This window comes from Stegostoma tigrinum, chromosome 7, assembly GCF_030684315.1.
Source record: "Stegostoma tigrinum isolate sSteTig4 chromosome 7, sSteTig4.hap1, whole genome shotgun sequence".
Taxonomy (NCBI): Eukaryota; Metazoa; Chordata; class Chondrichthyes; order Orectolobiformes; family Stegostomatidae; genus Stegostoma; species Stegostoma tigrinum.
In genome coordinates this window covers 43,993,424-44,011,199 of record NC_081360.1, presented here as the reverse complement: position 1 = coordinate 44,011,199, position 17,776 = coordinate 43,993,424, and the positions used below count along the sequence as shown (strand labels likewise).

General features: G+C 42.3%; 1 protein-coding gene across 1 annotated transcript in view; it reads right to left on the bottom strand.

The window, feature by feature from the left end:
- Positions 1–17,776, bottom strand: part of ccdc141 (coiled-coil domain containing 141) — a 137,038-nt gene that overhangs the window by 53,895 nt on the left and 65,367 nt on the right. Inside the window, exons 11-12 of the mRNA XM_048535414.2 lie at positions 15,573–15,764; positions 11,606–11,779 (exon numbers count right to left, since the gene is read on the bottom strand). Coding sequence (XP_048391371.1) covers positions 11,606–11,779; positions 15,573–15,764 — 366 coding nt within the window. The remainder of the gene's footprint in view (positions 1–11,605; positions 11,780–15,572; positions 15,765–17,776) is intronic.

The window sequence follows — 17,776 nt, the reverse complement described above, 5'->3', positions numbered from 1 at the left end:
AAAAAGGAGGATGAGAGACAAAGGGAGTGACCCATGGAAAGTGAATCAAACAGAGAAAGGAACATGCACTGCTGTCTGACCCTGCAGTAAGTCTGCATGGTTGGCTGTCTCTGCTGTTTGATTTCAATTATCTGTAGACAGCGTAGTCATCTAAGAAAAACAGACAGCAAAATTCATAGATAATGGGAACTGCAGATGCTGGAGATTCCAAGATAATAAAATGTGAGGCTGGATGAACACAGCAGGCCAAGCAGCATCCCAGGAGCACAAACGCTGACGTTTCGTTCATAGCTGACTTTGGAGAAAACTGTGCAGGGGAGCTTGTAGCAGAGAAGCAGCCAAGTGGCTAGTTTTAAAGTGTAACCTTACTGCTTTATTTTGTAAATCTACAATATTCAGTCGAGTGGGTTCTTTTTGATTGTATATTTTTATTGAGATCTGTATACTCCATGCAATTCTGGTCCTCCTGCTACAGGAAGGATGTTGTGAAACTTGAAAGGGTTCAGAAAAGATTTATAAGAATGTTGCCAGGTTTGGTTTGACCTAAAGTGATAGACTGAATAAGCTGGGCCTATTTTCCCTGGAGTATCAGAGGCTGAGGGATGACCTTATAGCGGTTTATAAAATCATGAGGGGCATGGACAAGGTATACAGACAAGGCTTTATTCCCTGGGATGGGGGGAGTCCAAAACTAGAGGGCATAGGTTTAAGGTGTGAGGGGAAAGATTTAAAAGGGGCCTAAAGGGCAATTTTTTCCACATAGCACTTAAAAGACATCTGGATGGGTATATGAATAGAAAGGGTTTTGAGGCCAATGGGGCAAATGCTGGCAAATCATTCTAGATTAATTTAGGAGACATAGTAGGAAATGCTGATGCTGGAGAATCTGAGACAGCAAGGTGTAGAACTGGATGAACACAGCAGGCCAAGCAGCATCAGAGGAGCAGGAAAGCTGACATTTCAGGTCTAGACCCTTCTTTCTAAATGCTGCTTGGCCTGCTGTGTTCATCCAGCTCTGCACCTTGTTGTCTATGGTTAATTTAGGATATCTGGTCAACATGGACAAGTTGGACCAAAGGGTCTATATCCATACTGTACATCTCTATGACTCTATAAGTCAATGTCTATCGCTAGCATCTTTATTTCGGAACCAAATAGGCCAACCAAAATTCCTAGTTAACATTTTGAGTCCAGTGGTTCATCACCAGAATGGATGTGCCACTGAACTCAAAATGTTAACTCTGTTTTCTCCCCACAGATGCTGCCAGGTCTGCTAAGTTTCTCCAGCAATTTCTGTTTTTGTTACGGATCTCCAACAACTGCAGTTCTTTGTTGTATTAACTAAAGCTCCTGATTGACAATACTGAGGAAATTGATAGATAAGAAAACCTGGAATCTTGGAGAGTCACCAGAGAAACAGAATATCAAGTGAGATACCCAGCAAATGGGCAAGGTAAACAGGGAGATGGTTATAATTAATACTTCATAAAACAAGTCCAGAAACAATACTAAAACCCAGTCATAGAATCAGTGGCAAAACAAACTCAGACCAGAGTCAAAGAGAAGTTAGATTTCTTAAGAATTATGTTTGAAGCACCACAGTGGCCTAGATTGCTGGTATATGTGTGTACATGAATTATAGAGAGTCCATGTTGGTGTTATAATTGCTTTATTTGATGATCAGTGTAAAGTCCTTGAAGTTTGTCTGAACAGTTAAGTTGTCTTCAATTGCTGCAAGTTAAAAGAAGCAGCTCTGAGAAAAGAACAAAAGTTTAAGTTATTGGAATTTCTATGCTGGGTACATGTTGCACAATTTTCAAACAAGCCAGTCAGTGAGACAGAACAGTGAACAAAGGGGTCTCCCAGAAAGAGAACTGAAAACATATGGAACTGTTGGCCCATCAGTCTAAGAATGAGCACCGGGGATTAAAGTGTAGCCAATTGCAATGAGAATTGCAGAAATTAGGAAGACAGGGATAGTTGATAGGCAAACAGACTTCCACAGAAGGAAAGGGATAAATGAGGGGTAGAATAACATAAACATATAGAAGGTTGGTGGGCTGGGAAAGTGGAGTTCCTGAAGACATTGTGTGGATATATCGAGTAAGGGGAAAAGAGAGTGGAAGACAAGATTGGTTGAAGCAATAGTTTAACGAAGCTAAGGCAAGGAGAGAGAGAGATAGCAGGACGGCCACTAAGTTTTGTAGTCATAACCAAACAGCAGGCCACGCTTATGTAACAGAATCAGTGGTAACTTCAGAGGTAAGTTACTGCAAAAGCAAGGGATCAGTTGTGCTTTGCTACCAACTGGGAGAAAGGGCTCTGTACCAAGCATAAGTGATAGGATTTTTGGAGTGTTGGAAAAGAAATTTACTGTCCCATACACATCGGAGGCCACCACAGTTCGATGAGAAATAAGAGATTTGTTGCTGGCTACCCTAAACTGGGGGGCCATACTCAGTCCCACCAGAGAAAGAGAAGAAAGGCATGAGTTACCTGGGATGAAATGACCATGCCGGCATCATGAACTAAAGTCCACAAAAAAGTGGATATATATCACCCTAATTCAGAACACCCCTAAAAAACTGACTGTGAAAGGTTGCTGCCGATTCCATAACAATGTGTTGAAACAAATGATGTGTTTTGTTGTGGATTGAGAGGCAGATACACACACACACACACACACACACAAACAATCTTCTAACAGTGTGTTTGCAAAGCAGTACCTGTGTCACACTATAATAATAAAATGTGAGGCTGGATGAACACAGCAGGCCCAGCAGCATCTCAGGAGCACAAATGCTGACGTTTCGGGCCTAGACCCTTCTAGGCCCAAAACGTCAGCTTTTGTGCTCCTGAGATGCTGCTTGGCCTGCTGTGTTCATCCAGCCTCACATTTTATTATCTTGGATTCTCCAGCATCTGCAGTTCCCATTATCCCTGTGTCACACTATGTTATGTGTTATAGCTGGCTTTAAAGCAATTTGTTGTTGAGAGTGTCGTTACTTATTTGGTCTTCTTCCTTAAAAGCATGTATGACTCTGTTTTATGCGGGACCAATGACTTTTTTTGTGCGCATGATATCTGTGTGCTCAAATTTCATGACTTTGCAAGATGGATTGTAGGGGGTTAAAGAATGGTTAGGTCTTACTTCTAAAACCAGGCTTACCATTTTGCTGACAAGGACTCTGTACATGGAAGGGAAAGGCAGATGGCAAAACTGGATGTAAATCAAGGCATACAGACTCAAAGATTAATAAGAACTAACTGGTGATTACTGATGTCTGGCATATATTTTCTTTACAGGATCACTTGACTTGATTTATTAACATCACATGTTTCGAGATATAATTAGAAGTATTGTTTTCCATGCTATCCAGACAAATCATATCTGACGTAAGTACATTACTGTAGTGTTGCTGATGGCTGGTAACCATGATCATGGAAAGAACCAAGGAACCCAAAGCTTGTCCTATACAGCTTGAGTGATGCCACTTACAATCAGGAGAATAGGATATTAACTGTCACAGTTAACCATCTAGTATACATAGGGAGTAGTTCAAGGCAACTGGGAATGGGAAACAGCAGTACCATAAGTTAGAAAGAGCAGCAAGAAGATTCCTTGATAACAAAGTGTGTAGCTGGATGAACACAACAGGTCAAGCAGCATCTCAGGAGCACAAAAGCTGACATTTCAGGCCTAGACCCTTCATCAGAGAGGGGGATGGCGAGAGGGTTCTGGAATAAATAGGGAGAGAGGGGGAGGCGGACCGAAGATGGAGAGAAAAGAAGATAGGTGGAGAGGAGAGTATAGGTGGGGAGGTAGGGAGGGGATAGGTCAGTCCAGGGAAGACGGACAGGTCAAGGAGGCGGGATGAGGTTAGTAGGTAGGAGATGGAGGTGCGGCTTGAGGTGGGAGGAAGGGATAGGTGAGAGGAAGAACAGGTTAGGGAAGCGGGGATAGGCTGGGCTGGTTTTGGGATGCAGTGGGGGGAGGGGACGAGCTGGGCTGGTTTTGGGATGCGGTGGGGGAAGGGGAGATTTTGAAGCTTGTGAAGTCCACATTGATACCATTGGGCTGCAGGGTTCCCAACCAGCTAGAAACTGATGTCCATTTCAAGCCCACCGACTCCCACAGCTACCTAAAATACACCTCCTCCCACCCACCCTCCTGCAAAAATTCCATCCCCTATTCCCAATTCCTCCGCCTCCGCTGCATCTGCTCCCAGGATGAGGCATTCCACTCCTGCACATCCCAGATGTCCACTTTCTTCAAGGACCGCAACTTTCCCCCTGCAGTGGTCGAGAACGCCCTTGACCGCGTCTCCCGCATTTTCCGCAACACATCCCTCACACCCCGCCCCCGCCACAACCACCCCAAGACGATCCCCCTCGATCTCACACACCACCCCATCAACCCCCGGATACAATGCATCATCTTCCAACACTTCCGCCATCTACAATCCGCCCCCACCACCCAAGACATTTTTCCATCCCCACCCTTGTCTGCCCTCTGGAGAGACCACTCTCTCCGTGACTCCCTTGTTCGCTCCACACTCCCCTCCAACCCCACCACACCCGGCACCTTCCCCTGCAACCGCAGGAAGTGCGACACTTGCCCACACACCTCCTCCCTCACCCCCATCCCAGGCCCCAAGATGACTTTCCATATTAAGCAGATGTTCACCTGCACATCTGCTAATGTGGTATACTGTATCCACTGTACCCGGTGTGGCTTCCTCTACACTGGGGAAACCAATCGGAGGCTTGGGGACCGCTTTGCAGAACACCTCCGCTCGGTTCGCAATAAACAACTGCACCTCCCAGTCGCGAACCATTTTAACTCCCCCTCCCATTCCTCAGATGACATGTCCATCATGGGCCTCCCGCAGTGCCACAATGATGCCACCCGAAGGTTGCAGGAACAGCAACTCATATTCCGCTTGGGAATCCTGCAGCCCAATGGTATCAATGTGGACTTCACAAGCTTCAAAGTCTCCCCTTCTCCCACCACATCCCAAAACCAGCCCAGCTCGTCCCCACCCGCCACTGCATCCCAAAACCACCCCAGCCTGACCCCGCTTCCCTAACCTGTTCTTCTTCTCACCCATCCCTTCCTCGCACCTCAAGCTGCACTTCCATTTCCTACCTACTAACCTCATCCCGCCTCCCTGACCTGTCCGTCTTCCCTGGGCTGACCTATCCTCTCCCTCCCTCCCCACCTGTACTCTCCTCTCCACTTATCTTCTTTTCTCTCCATCTTCGGTCCGCCTCCCCCTCTCTCCCTATTTATTCCAGAACCCTCTCCCCATCCCCCTCTCTGATGAAGGGTCTAGGCCTGAAACGTCAGCTTTTGTGCTCCTGAGACGCTGCTTGGCCTGCTGTGTTCATCCAGCTTCACACTTTGTTATCTTGGATTCTCCAGCATCTGCAGTTCCCATTATTTCAGAAGCAAGAAGATTCCTGTTGTGTTTAAAGTTGTGAGACATGTATCTGGAATCACTATTATCGACTGCGTGAAGTTATCTGTGTTGGAATTAATACACCACCATATTTTTCTTCTATTGTCTAGCCAATGTGAGTGTTAACGTTTGGGGTTATCTGTTCAATGTTTCTAGCCTGAACATGGGAAGCTGCTAAACTCCATTTAATGTACCTGAGCACACTGGCTAGATATATACTAAAAAGCACCAACATATTCATTGTAACCCCAAGTCTGAAACGAAAAAAATTGGAATAATTGTGGCGAGCCAGTCTGCATTTCGTAATGAATTAGAGCTGTCAGCCACAATGATAACACAGTGTGGAGTTGGAGGAACACAGCAGGCCAGGGAGCATCAGAGGAGTAGGAAGGCTGACATTTCGAGTCAGGACCCTTCTTCAGAAAGAAACTTCTCTGCGTCATCCCGGACTCCAACATCTGCAGTTCTTACTATTTCTGTAAGCTACAATGAGCTTGTTGACATCTAAATGATAACGAGTCCGATGTTCAACCTGAATTTAAAGCTTGTTTTGAATTTAATAAACATGATTGCAAAACACTGAATAACATAGGGATTGAATGGGAGATAACAAGCAACTAAAGGACTTCCCCAAGCCCCAAATACACGATCAGGACCGATTTCCTGGTTGGTTGTAGAGAATAATGTTGATCTGCACATTTCCAAATAGGATTACATTTGAGAGTCTTGTATAGTATTAGTTTTATACTAAGCTGTGCCCTTGAAATTTCCAGCACCCACCACAAACTGACATAGGTGGCATACCATGGAAAAGGGGACCACCAGTGATCTTCAATACCAGTATGATAATACCCACTGCCACGTGAGTAACTTGAGATTCTGATTCCATGCCGGGGTATCACTGACAATGAGACGTTCAGTGAAAACTAACATCTGGTCTTCCCATAGGGAGTGGACGAACATAGCTAATGATCTAACTATGCTCTTGCTGAGCTACTGCCTTTCCAAAGGAATGTGAATTCCAAAACTGGCAGAATAGCTACAAGAAGAGGGGAGAGGGCTGGGCAGCAATGAAGCAGCATCAGTGAATCATACAGGAGATCAAACAACTCAGTGAGGAAGTGAAAGACAAGGTTGACGGTACACAGTGGCAGCAGACACTTGGATGTGGGATATCAGGTGGATATTCAGCTTCGAATACAATTGCTTCAAATGTACTGATGGGCACAATTGCCAGTTGCTACTGGACTGCTCATCGAATTTCATACCGTTACATTACTAGGGTGGTAACCAAAGCACTCAGCAAACCAGAGGGGCACTTGTTAAACATTAAACATTAGAAAATGAAACAGTGAAAATCTATTGTCTGGCCATCAGTAATGGAGCTAGGAGCACAGTATAGTTTAGTTTGAGTACCTGTTTTAGACAAGTTGTAGTTTGTTTTGATACATGATAAATTATAACACAAACGTTCAATTCTAGAATAAGCTAAGACACTAGGACACAGGCAAAGTCATAAGAGAATGCTAGATAAGGATCCGAAGCTGGTCAAAACTGGTAGGATCTCAAGCTTACTTGATGAGCAGAGAATTTTATGGGGATGGCTAAGTTGGGCCAGGTGCTATCAAGGGGCCAAAGAAGAATATCAGTTACGGAAGATTGATGGATAAGGATCGTAGGATACTTGACGTAAAACTTAGGTGACACACAGAAGCACACTCATAACCTAATCAAGAGATAGCAGATCACGGAAGAGATTAAGCTGGGAGATGTTGTAATTAGAGAAAGAGCTAGTCAGATAAATGCTTGTAACTGTTTAAATTGGCTGCTCAATTAGTTTAAATATGATACTGTAGAACTGTACAATAATTTGTGACTACTCCTTGCCCAAAAAAGGTCACTTATTTTGAACAAGACATCGGACTCGCAAGGAGTTTTTGGTTACTGGATCAAGACCTCACCCTTACATTTTCCATATAGTTTTATTACAATGCTTACCACTACAATACAGCAACAACACACTAAAACATGGAGATAGGGATTGTTAACCTAAGCAAAAAAAAAAGGTCACAGAGATGTGGCTGCAAGGGGATCAAGGCTGGGAGCTAAATATCAAAGGATATACATTCTATTGAAAGGACAGGCAGACAGGCAGAGGGGAGAAGTTGTCTTTTCAATAGGAAATGAAAATAAATCAATAGCAAGACGTGATATAGTGTTGCAAGGTGTAGAATCTGTGTGGGTGTAGTTATCATAGATAACAGAATCCCTACAAGAAACAGGCCCAACAAACCCATGCCAAACCTCAGAGTGTCCCACTCAGACACAACCCCCTATAACCCACCTAATCTATACATCCCTGAGGACTACAGGCAATTTAACATGGCCTAACCACCTAACCCACACATCTTTGGACTGTGGGAGAAAACCCACCCAGACACAGGGAGAATGTGCAAACTCCACACAGACAGTCACCCGAGGCTGGAATCTAACGCAGGTCCCTGGCACTGTGAGACAGTACTGCTAACCACTGTGCCACCGTGCCGTCCTGAAGTTAATAAACTTCAAAGGAAAAACAACCTTGATGGGAGTTATTTACAGGTCTCCTAGCAGTCGTCAGGATGTGGGGAAGAAAATAAATCAGGAGATAGAAAAGTCATGTAAGAAAGGCACTAATGCAATAATCATGGGGTATCTTCAGTATGCAGGTGGATGGGAAAATCAGGTTGCTAACAGATCTCAAGGAAAGGAATTCATGAAATGTCTACAAGATAGTTTTTTTGAACCAGCTTGTGGCAGATCCCACTAGCGAACAGGTAATTCTGGACTTGTTGATATGTAATGAGAGAGACTTGATCAGGGAACTTAACATGAAGAAACTCCTAGGGATGGGGACTATAATATGATAGAATGCATCCTGCATTTTGAGGGTGAGAAGCTGAATCAGACGTAACAGTTTAAATTTGAGTAAAGGTAACGACACAGACATGAGGGAGGAGCTTGATTGGAAGGGGAGACTAGCAGGGAAGACAGTGGAGCACCAGTGACAAGAGTTTCTGGGGATAATTCGGGAGGCACAGCAGAAGTTCATCGCCAGGAAGAAGGAACTGACCAAGGGGAGGACAAGGCAATCATGGCTGACAAGGGAAGTCGGGGACAGCATAAAAGCAAAAGAAAAGGCTTGCAATGTGGTGAAGATCAGTGGCAAACCAAAGGATTGAAAAGCCTTTAAAAAACAGCAAAGGGTAACCAGAAAAGCATATAAAGGGGAGGATGAAATATAACTGTAAGTTCACTGGTATTACAAAGGAAAATCTCAAGAGTTCTTTTAGATATATAAAATATAAGACCGAGGCACAAATGAACATTGGACCATTGGAAAATGAGGCTGGAAAAGTAGGAATGAGGAACAAAGAAATGGCAGAGGAAATGAGTAGGTACTTGGCATCAGTCTTCCCATTGGAAGATAACAGTAGCATACCAGAACTTCAAGACAGTCAGGGGATGAACATAGTAGCCATCATTGAGGAGAAGATGCTGGAGAAGGTGAAAGGTCCTAAGATGAATACATCATCCAAACCGGATGGAACTACTCCCCAGAGTTCTGAAGGAGATAGCTGAGGACAGTGCTAGAGGCATTGGTAGTGATCTTTCAGGAATCACTGGAGTCAGGGAGGGTCCCAGAAAACTGGCAAATGGCTAACGTTAACACCCCCATTGAAGAAGGGAAGGAGGCAGAAGACAGGGAACTATAGGCCAGTTAGCCTGACCTGTGTTGTTGGTTAGATTTTAGAGTCCATTCTTAACGATGAGATGAAGGAGTGCTTGGAAGTGCATGGTCAAATAGGGCTGAGTCAGTATGGTATTATGAAGGGAAGGCCATGACTGAAAAATCTGTTAGAGTTCTTTGAGGAAGTAAAGAGCAAGACAAAAATGAGCCAATAGATGTGATCTGTGATAATGGGAACTGCAGATGCTGGAGAATCCAAGATAACAAAGTGTGGAGCTGGATGAACACAGCAGGCCAAGCAGCATCTCAGGAGCACTTCCTGAGATGCTGCTTGGCCTGCTGTGTTCATCCAGCTCCACACTTTGTTATCAATAGATGTGATCTGTTTGGATTTCCAGAAAGCCTTTGTCAAGCTGACATGCAGGAAGTAGCTAAACAAGAATTCATGGTGTTAGGGGCAAGGTACTGGTATGGATAGAGAATTGGCTGATTGACAGAAGGCAGAGAGTGGAGAGAAAGGGATCTTTTTCAGGATAGCAGCTGGTGACTAGTGGAGTCCTGCAGAGGTCAGTGTTGGCACCACAACTATTCATCTTATATATTAACCATCTGAATGAAGGAACTGAGGGCATTGTTGCTAAGTTTGCAGATGACACAAAGATATGGTAGAGGGACAGGTAGTGTTGAGGAGGCGGGGAGACTGCAGAAGGACTTGGACAGGCTCATATGGGGAGCAAAGAATGCAGGTAAAACAGTGGGCAAAGACTCTGGGTCTGTACTCAATGGGGTTTAGAAGGATGAGGGAGGATCCGATTGAAATTTAGAGAATACTAAGAAGCTTGAATAGAGCAGGCATGGAAAAGATGTTTCCTTGAGCAGGAGAGACCAGGACTAAAGGCACTGCTTCAGAGTTAAGGGCAGACCCTTTAGGCAGAATGTCTTCCAGAGGTTGGAGAATCTGTGGAATTCATTGCTGCAGAAGGATGTGAAGGCCAAGTCACTGACTATCTTTAGGATGGATGTAGATCTTGTTTAGTAAGAGGATCAAGCATAATGGGGAAAAGGCAGAGGTTTAGGATTTAGAAACATATCAGTCATGATCAAAGTGAACCTGGTGGGCTGAATGGTCTAATTCTACTCCTATATCTTAAAATCTAATGGATGGTATTTAACGGAGTGAAAAGGAATCTTACTTGCCCGCTGTCAAGCCAATTATTAGGGAAGACCCACTGTGTGAAACATCATTCAAGCACTGAGTTGGACAATGTCAGCTTTCCCAAAGATCAAGGATCTTGGAGACAAAATATCATTTGCTAAGAGCTGCTGTCCACTCAGGGCTCAACAAATTTATTGAACTGTAGTGCCAATTGGCAGCAGTGGCTGGATCAGTAGGATACATGGCTGAGGTCTCAAAACTTAGAGAGGCCCTGACCATAGATGAGTGATAACAGGGGTGGAGAGGTGATGGGGTATTGGTTTTCAGATGGGCTGTAATGCCAAGTAGGTTGCATTTGGTGGGCCTCCCTTCTGAAACTGGGTTACTGAAACCAGGCACTGTGCCTTAGAACAAAGGACCCCCTTGGGACCCAGTGGGCCATCTGCATGGCTTCTTCTTGTGTGCTGAGTCACCTCTGCTGCCGCTGAATTAACATCATTAGAATGAGATACGGTCCTTAAGTGCATATTAATGATTCACTTCACAGCCTCAATTGACAAAGGGAAGGAAGCCATCCACAGACCCTTCCTCTACAGATTTAATCAGTATTGAATTAGGAAGAGGTCTTCACCCAGCTCACTTCCCACCCTCATCCCCAATTAAATGCCCAATGCTGCCAAACCTATGATGGGGACGAACGAGTGCCAATCAACCCTGCAGATATGAGAGATTTATGAAAATAATTGTTTGATGTGTGCATCTAGTTAAAGTAATAGTTAACCTGGCTGGCCCATTCAAAATGCTTCTTCTTGAAAGAAATCAAAAGTTTTTCATGAAGTTCTTCAGGGCAAAATTTGTAATTAACTGAGTATAATATTGTTGATTATATTCTGATGCTTTTATCCCTGAAAAATTATTTCCTTTATTGATTCACGAGATGCGGGAATCACTGGCTAGGCCGATATTTATTGCCTACCCCTCAGTGGCCTTTAGCAGGTGGTGGTGAGTTGCATTGTCGAACTACTGCAGTCTATCGTACTATTTAGAAAGTAAGTTCCAGGATTTTGACCCAGCATATACAGGCTACATAATTTGGAAAATTTCACTTGAGAATGTACAAGGAGAACAATTACAGCAACATAACAGCACAAGCACAACAAAGCAGTTTATCAAGCACAAACAACCTTGAATTCTACAGCTAACAAATGAATTGTGAAACATGCATTAAAGTAGTTTAATTGAACAAAAAAAACTTGCCATATTTACTGCACTCTTAAAGTTGAACCCCAGATCTTGGAGGGAAAGAAAACTCATAAGGACCAACTGCCATTTGGAATCAGCAAGCTCCAACAATGACCTGACATTTTCTTCATTATCCTTCATTGAATGAGACTGGAAACAATCTTCTAAACTTTGCATAGATGCTTCGACCTGATTCATGTCAAATGTAATATAGAGATTAGTTTCAAAACAATGTTGCATAACTTAATCTTGAAACATCTTGATGGGGAACTGAAATATTTCATGTAGCTTACAAATCATGGGGAACTGAAATATTTCATGTAGCTTACAAATCATAAACTAAATGATTGATAAAAACAAGTACACTGAGAACATTCAAAGCACCTATTTACTGTTTGAAAATTCATAAAACGTTATTTCAAAAACACGGTAGTAAGAACTCCATGATCAAGGGAGGGCAGTTTTAATTCTGGAGGCCTTAGACATGCTGGCAGATAGGTGGAGAAAGATAATGTTTCCAAAGCGGGCCAGGAGATTTTAAGGATTACTCAGCATGTATTCAGGGATATCAATTCCCAGTTTCAGGACACAAAGTCTTGGCAGCAATGGCAGAACAAACACAATGGCCCCATACATCACTCCACCAATGTCTCGCATTGCTCAATTGATCAGACTCCCACCATTCATCCAGCAGCTCTCCATGACTCTCAGGACTCAGACATCAAATCCAGTTACTCTGCCTCATCCACAAACAGTCAAAAATGCACATCTAATTTCTTTTGCTTCCACATAGCTCAAATTACTCACCCACCCTCAGCCATTTTTAAGAATTCATTCATGGGATGTAGGCATTGCTGGTTCTGCTAACATTTATGGCTCAGGGTGCAATTAAGAGAGAACCACATTGCTGTGACTCTGCAGTCAGATCAGTTCGTGAGCCAGATAGACTTTTGTGACAATTGACAGAGGTTATACAGTCACCATTAGGCTAGCTCCTTGTTCTGGTTTTATTACACTGAATACAAATTTCACCATTGCCATGATGAGATTTGAATTCCCAGGACATCAGCCTGGAATTCTGGATCATTCATCCAGTGACATTACCATTGAGCCAATGTCTCCATAAATATAGTGCAACAGAGTCACTGAGATAGAGCACAGTGGCTCGTGTCAATGGAGAAAGTATACACCCTACTGGGAGTGACTCCAGTTTCTGTGGTATCGTCTCCAGCTTCTCATTAAATTTATGTACACTATATGCTGGGAAGTCATATTTTTTCCAACTGTTTCATTATTTTATATTGGTTACATGGCAGATTAGGTGGGGGCAGAGGACACTTATAATTGCTGAAAGCTACAAATGAGCTGATTTCCTACGTTATACAACAGACAGCTACAGCGCCCAAAGGACATAGTATCACTGATGACATTGAGGACAAAGGTACGATACTGTCTTTTTCCTCTCTCAACTGCTAGCTACCATATCATTGACTGTGATGAGCAAGCTGCAGATAGTATGTGTGTTAATATTTCGCTTTACACCACAGCTCACTTCCTCCATTCCAGATTTTCTGATTTCTGCTCTCAGACATGCCCCAAATTGTTGCCCACCCAGCTACTGCACAATTGGAGGAAGAAACAAACAACACGAAGCTGATGAAGAGCACCTAGCATTTGATTTCTCAATGGCCAGCTCAGATATAGAAACTTGGAGGCTAGTAGGGAATTGGGCTCTATTTGTGATGACTGATCAACTAGGATTGGACTGAAAGCAAATTAAGTGGAAGGACAGTTCAGTTTTCCAGCTTACTGCAGAACAAGGTCACGTACACATTAGGCTATAATGGACTCAGATGGGGACTTTGATGCCGTAGCATGTAGGAGAATGTACAAACTGAGATGTTAGGGTTATGTCAGCTGGCTTGCTAGATACTCCTGTTACTGTTTAATAATAACGAAAGACTCAAACTCCAGCATGGTAGAAAAAGTCACGCAGCGTTTGTCCTTTCTATAACCTTTGCTCCATCTCACTGCTACATTGCAGAACCACAGGCCAATTGCAGTTTTCCATGATCAGGTTACCAAATTGTGTGCCCTCTGTCTAAGGATACAGCTATATGGCTGAAAAATCTGGGAACATAACACAAAATCTCCAAAAGCACTCCACTGAACTCATAGACACTTTATAAAAGAGTAATTTATTCTAATTATAAGACCATAAGACATAGGAGTGGAAGTAAGGCCATTCGCCCCATCAAGTCCACTCTGCCATTTAAATCATGGCTGATGGGCATTTCAACACCACTTCCCTGCACTCTTCCCCGTAGCCCTTGATTCCTTCTGAGATCAAGAATTTGTTGATCTCTGCCTTGAAGGCATCCAACGTCCCGAAATTATCTAATATACCACCACCCGAAAATACCTGTCTAAACTGCAAACCACCTAAACTTGTATCTGTATATTGCTACTTCATTGTCGCTAAGCAAAATCCTGGAACTCATTCGCTCATGACAAAGTGGACACCCCTGTGTCACATGTACTGTAGCGGTTTAAGAAGGATCACCATCTACTTTTAGGTGTAATTAGGGATGGGCAACAAACAATGGGGTTTTTTAAGCATTGTTCATGCCCCATAAAACAATTTTTTAAATTAAAGAAACCTTCAGGTCGGTTTGCTGGCCCTTAGAACAATGCTACCGCTTTGGGCAGCTTTTGTTCTTTGAGTGTTAAGCAGATATATTGAATGTACCTGCATTGCCCAAGTTTGTAAGTATAGCATCAGATCAGCTTTTAGGGTTGCTTGCTGTCATGACAATACCAGTTTGCCAGGTTCTGGTATAGCTAAAGGTGCCAAGCACATGTGCACTTCCTAGCACTGAGGCATCGATACCTGGGACAGTATATATCCCACAGTGAGAGACTCCAGTTTCTGTGGTCTCATTTCCAGCTTCTCAATAAATATATGCACATGATATCTTGGAAAGTCATTTCTTTTATTAACAAATTATTATTAACTTATTCTAATTGGTTACATGATGTTTTTGTATTCATTATTAATGGAATTCATTATTCAGAGCTAGTTAACATCATAATAAGATACAATATCTGAAACAAGTTAGGATTACATTGAGTGGCCTCCATCAGTGGATCCTGTGAGAAATGAAAGCATTTTATTGGGCAATTAAAATATTGGCAAATTAGTAAAATATAACATTATAAATATGTATGGATAAATAGTGCTTTATCATGACTATGTCTCAATTATTTGAGAAAAGTATTGAGGAAAATTATATAAAAAATAGACTTTGGTCATAGCAACTGATTTTGTCCAAGCCATGTTACGTACATTCATCAGTGCAGATCTTTAGGAAAAGTAGAGTACTATTTGTCTAAATATTGAGACTTTTTGAACTGTAAATAATGGCAAAACCAAATAAAAATGCCTTCCTTATCAATATTTGGATCAGTGAATATGACAAAGCATGCAGTGTCGTGACAATATTATCCGAGTGGTCAAATAAACTTGCAAAGCTACTCAACTGAGCACTTTTTTTTTGCATATTGGTGGTCATTACATTTGAGCTGTGACCTATGTAATAATCTGCCACTGCTTTATATTCAATATAAGTCCTCTATTCTGCAAGTTGCATATAGTCTTGTTGAAAAACAGGACTCTGTTAAAAGCTGAAGTTCCTCAGGAGTCGCCATAATGTGCAAGATTAATAAACTATCTTTAAACCCAAGGACTACTGATCTCACCCTGGTGAATGTTTCTCAGAATGGTCAACAAATAATCTTTTTGTTAGGGATTAGGCTTTTAACCTTTCAAACTTTGAAAATTTTAAAGCAATGTGAGATTTTAACATAAAATGTCTTGCTAATCTCAGAACTAGAATTGTTAATTTAAGAAATTAGAATTTTGCAGAATTCTGCACAACAAAAATACTTCAATAGAATAATTTTTTAAAAAAGAATTATTCACCTCTTCAGCTTGTTTCAGAAAGGCCGTGTAAGATTGCAAATGATCGACCCGTGTATTCAGGTTCCGACACAATGTTTTCCATTCAGTGTTCAGGACGACAAACCTCTCAGAAAATGATTTTACTTCTGGGACATCAAACACTTCAGCCTGTTTGATGATGTCTGTAATGTGTGCTAATTCATTCTCTACCTCCTGAAACACAGAATAAAATTTCAGTAAAGTGTGTAACATAAACAAACAGTAAAAACAATATTTGCTAAGCCAAAAGTAAAAAAGAGAAAGCAATGGAAACATTCAGCAAGTCTGGCAGATCTGTGGGAGAGAAACACAGTTAACATTTCAAGCTGATGACCTCTCAACAGAACTGAAAAAGTTACAAATATAACAGGTTTAAAGCAAGAAAAGATGCACAGGAAATGAGCTGAAAAGGAAAAATAACAAAAAAAGGTCTGTAATAGGGAGAACTGTAGAGTATTAAATGGCAAAAGGGATGTTGGTGAAAAGCACTGATATAATCATAGGACCAGAGGAACATTGGGCTGCTCTTAGTGGAGAGAAACAACTGGTTTAACTCAAGGGCCATCACGTTTCAGGCAAGGGCAAGTTGAGAAGTTGGGACCTACATGGTATAGGAATTATACCAGCCCTTTGGATTTCGCTGAGCATCACAAACCAGCCATCCAACCAACTGAGCTACCAGAGCCAAAGTGCAAGTGGTAATGGGATAAGAAAAGAGATAAGTTCTGTGTAGAGGAAGTATTAATGGCAATAGCAACAAATTCCATTTAGAAATGAAGCAATAAAATGCAGGATAAAATGGGGGCAAAGTTTACAATCTGAAATTCAATTCATTGGATTACAGAAGGCATTAGTTTATCTAATTCATGAATTAGATACTCTTTTCTGAACTTCAACAGAACAGTGTAGCAGGCCAAAGGCAGAAATTGGGAGTAGAACTGAGAATTAAACTGACTGGGGGCTCAGGATCACACCTGGAACTATGCAGAACTGTTAATAATTATTCTGCTTTCTCATTATTTATAATGTGAAAACATCTCTTGTCTTTTTATTTATTGCATTACCAAACACTGCTGTTTTGGACTGACATCAATTTGTCATTATTTTTCCCTGCCTTTCGTCTCATCACACACCTTTTATTTTGTTCTTTGTTTCTTCTGCAATTTCCTGGCCTCTGTACTTGCTTTAAACCTGTTGGATCTCTCATTTTACTCCCATTCTGCTGAAGCATCATTGATCTGATACATTGGACAATGGTCCTCCTGCCTGAAGCCCTGTTGAGGCCTTTAAGTGATCACTTAAAAAGTCAAGTAAGAGCCTTATGATGCTGCCATTGGACGAATGCCATGAATATGCAGATGAATGTGGGGGCCGGTGTATGGCAGATCATTCCCTCATTCTTGGGTGTCTTGCTCACTGAAAGTATCTGCTACTAGAAAGGAGGGTCCTGAAGGAAGATATTTCACTGCCCTTTGTTTTGACTCCTCTCACCCACCTTATACACTTGCACTTCAGGGTTCTAGTTACAATTATTCATCCTTGGCATCTCGAGTTAAGACAAAGGCCACTGCTCCCAGAAAGCTGGTGGCATTTGATCGGTGACCTGCCCTCAGAGACTGGACACCTTAGCAGCAGCTACCAGCACTAATTCTCAATGGACCCAACCAAGAGAAAGTAAATTGCAAAAACAAACAAGGGGAAAAATGGGGGGCAAAAAACATGCTGGTGACTCAGAAGACTTCAAGACAAACAGATACTTGTTGCTTGATCATGCCAATAAACCTCATGGCAACAGTCAACACAGAAGAATACTTCAGAGAATGACAGAGAAAGCACTTCAGACCTGACAGAAGACACGCAGGAACAGCAGAAATCTGAAATTCCAAGTCAGGAGTGTACACTCAAGATCTATAAGAGCTGACTCATATCCGGGTTAAACCGATCAGCCAACCAGAAATGAAGGATTGCACAAGTTAAAGGCAACAAGTTCAAGACAGAACAATACAACTCAGTCTATCAGAAAGACTGTCCACATCAATTGGCTTCTCCCCAAAAAACTATCATTCTTCCCAGTCCAAACAGGATGTGTATAGGGGGAATGGTGAATGTTCTCGATCTTTAGAAGTTGTTAAATCAAAGAACGAGAGGAAAATGGAGTGATGGTAATTGTAAATAACAAATGTACA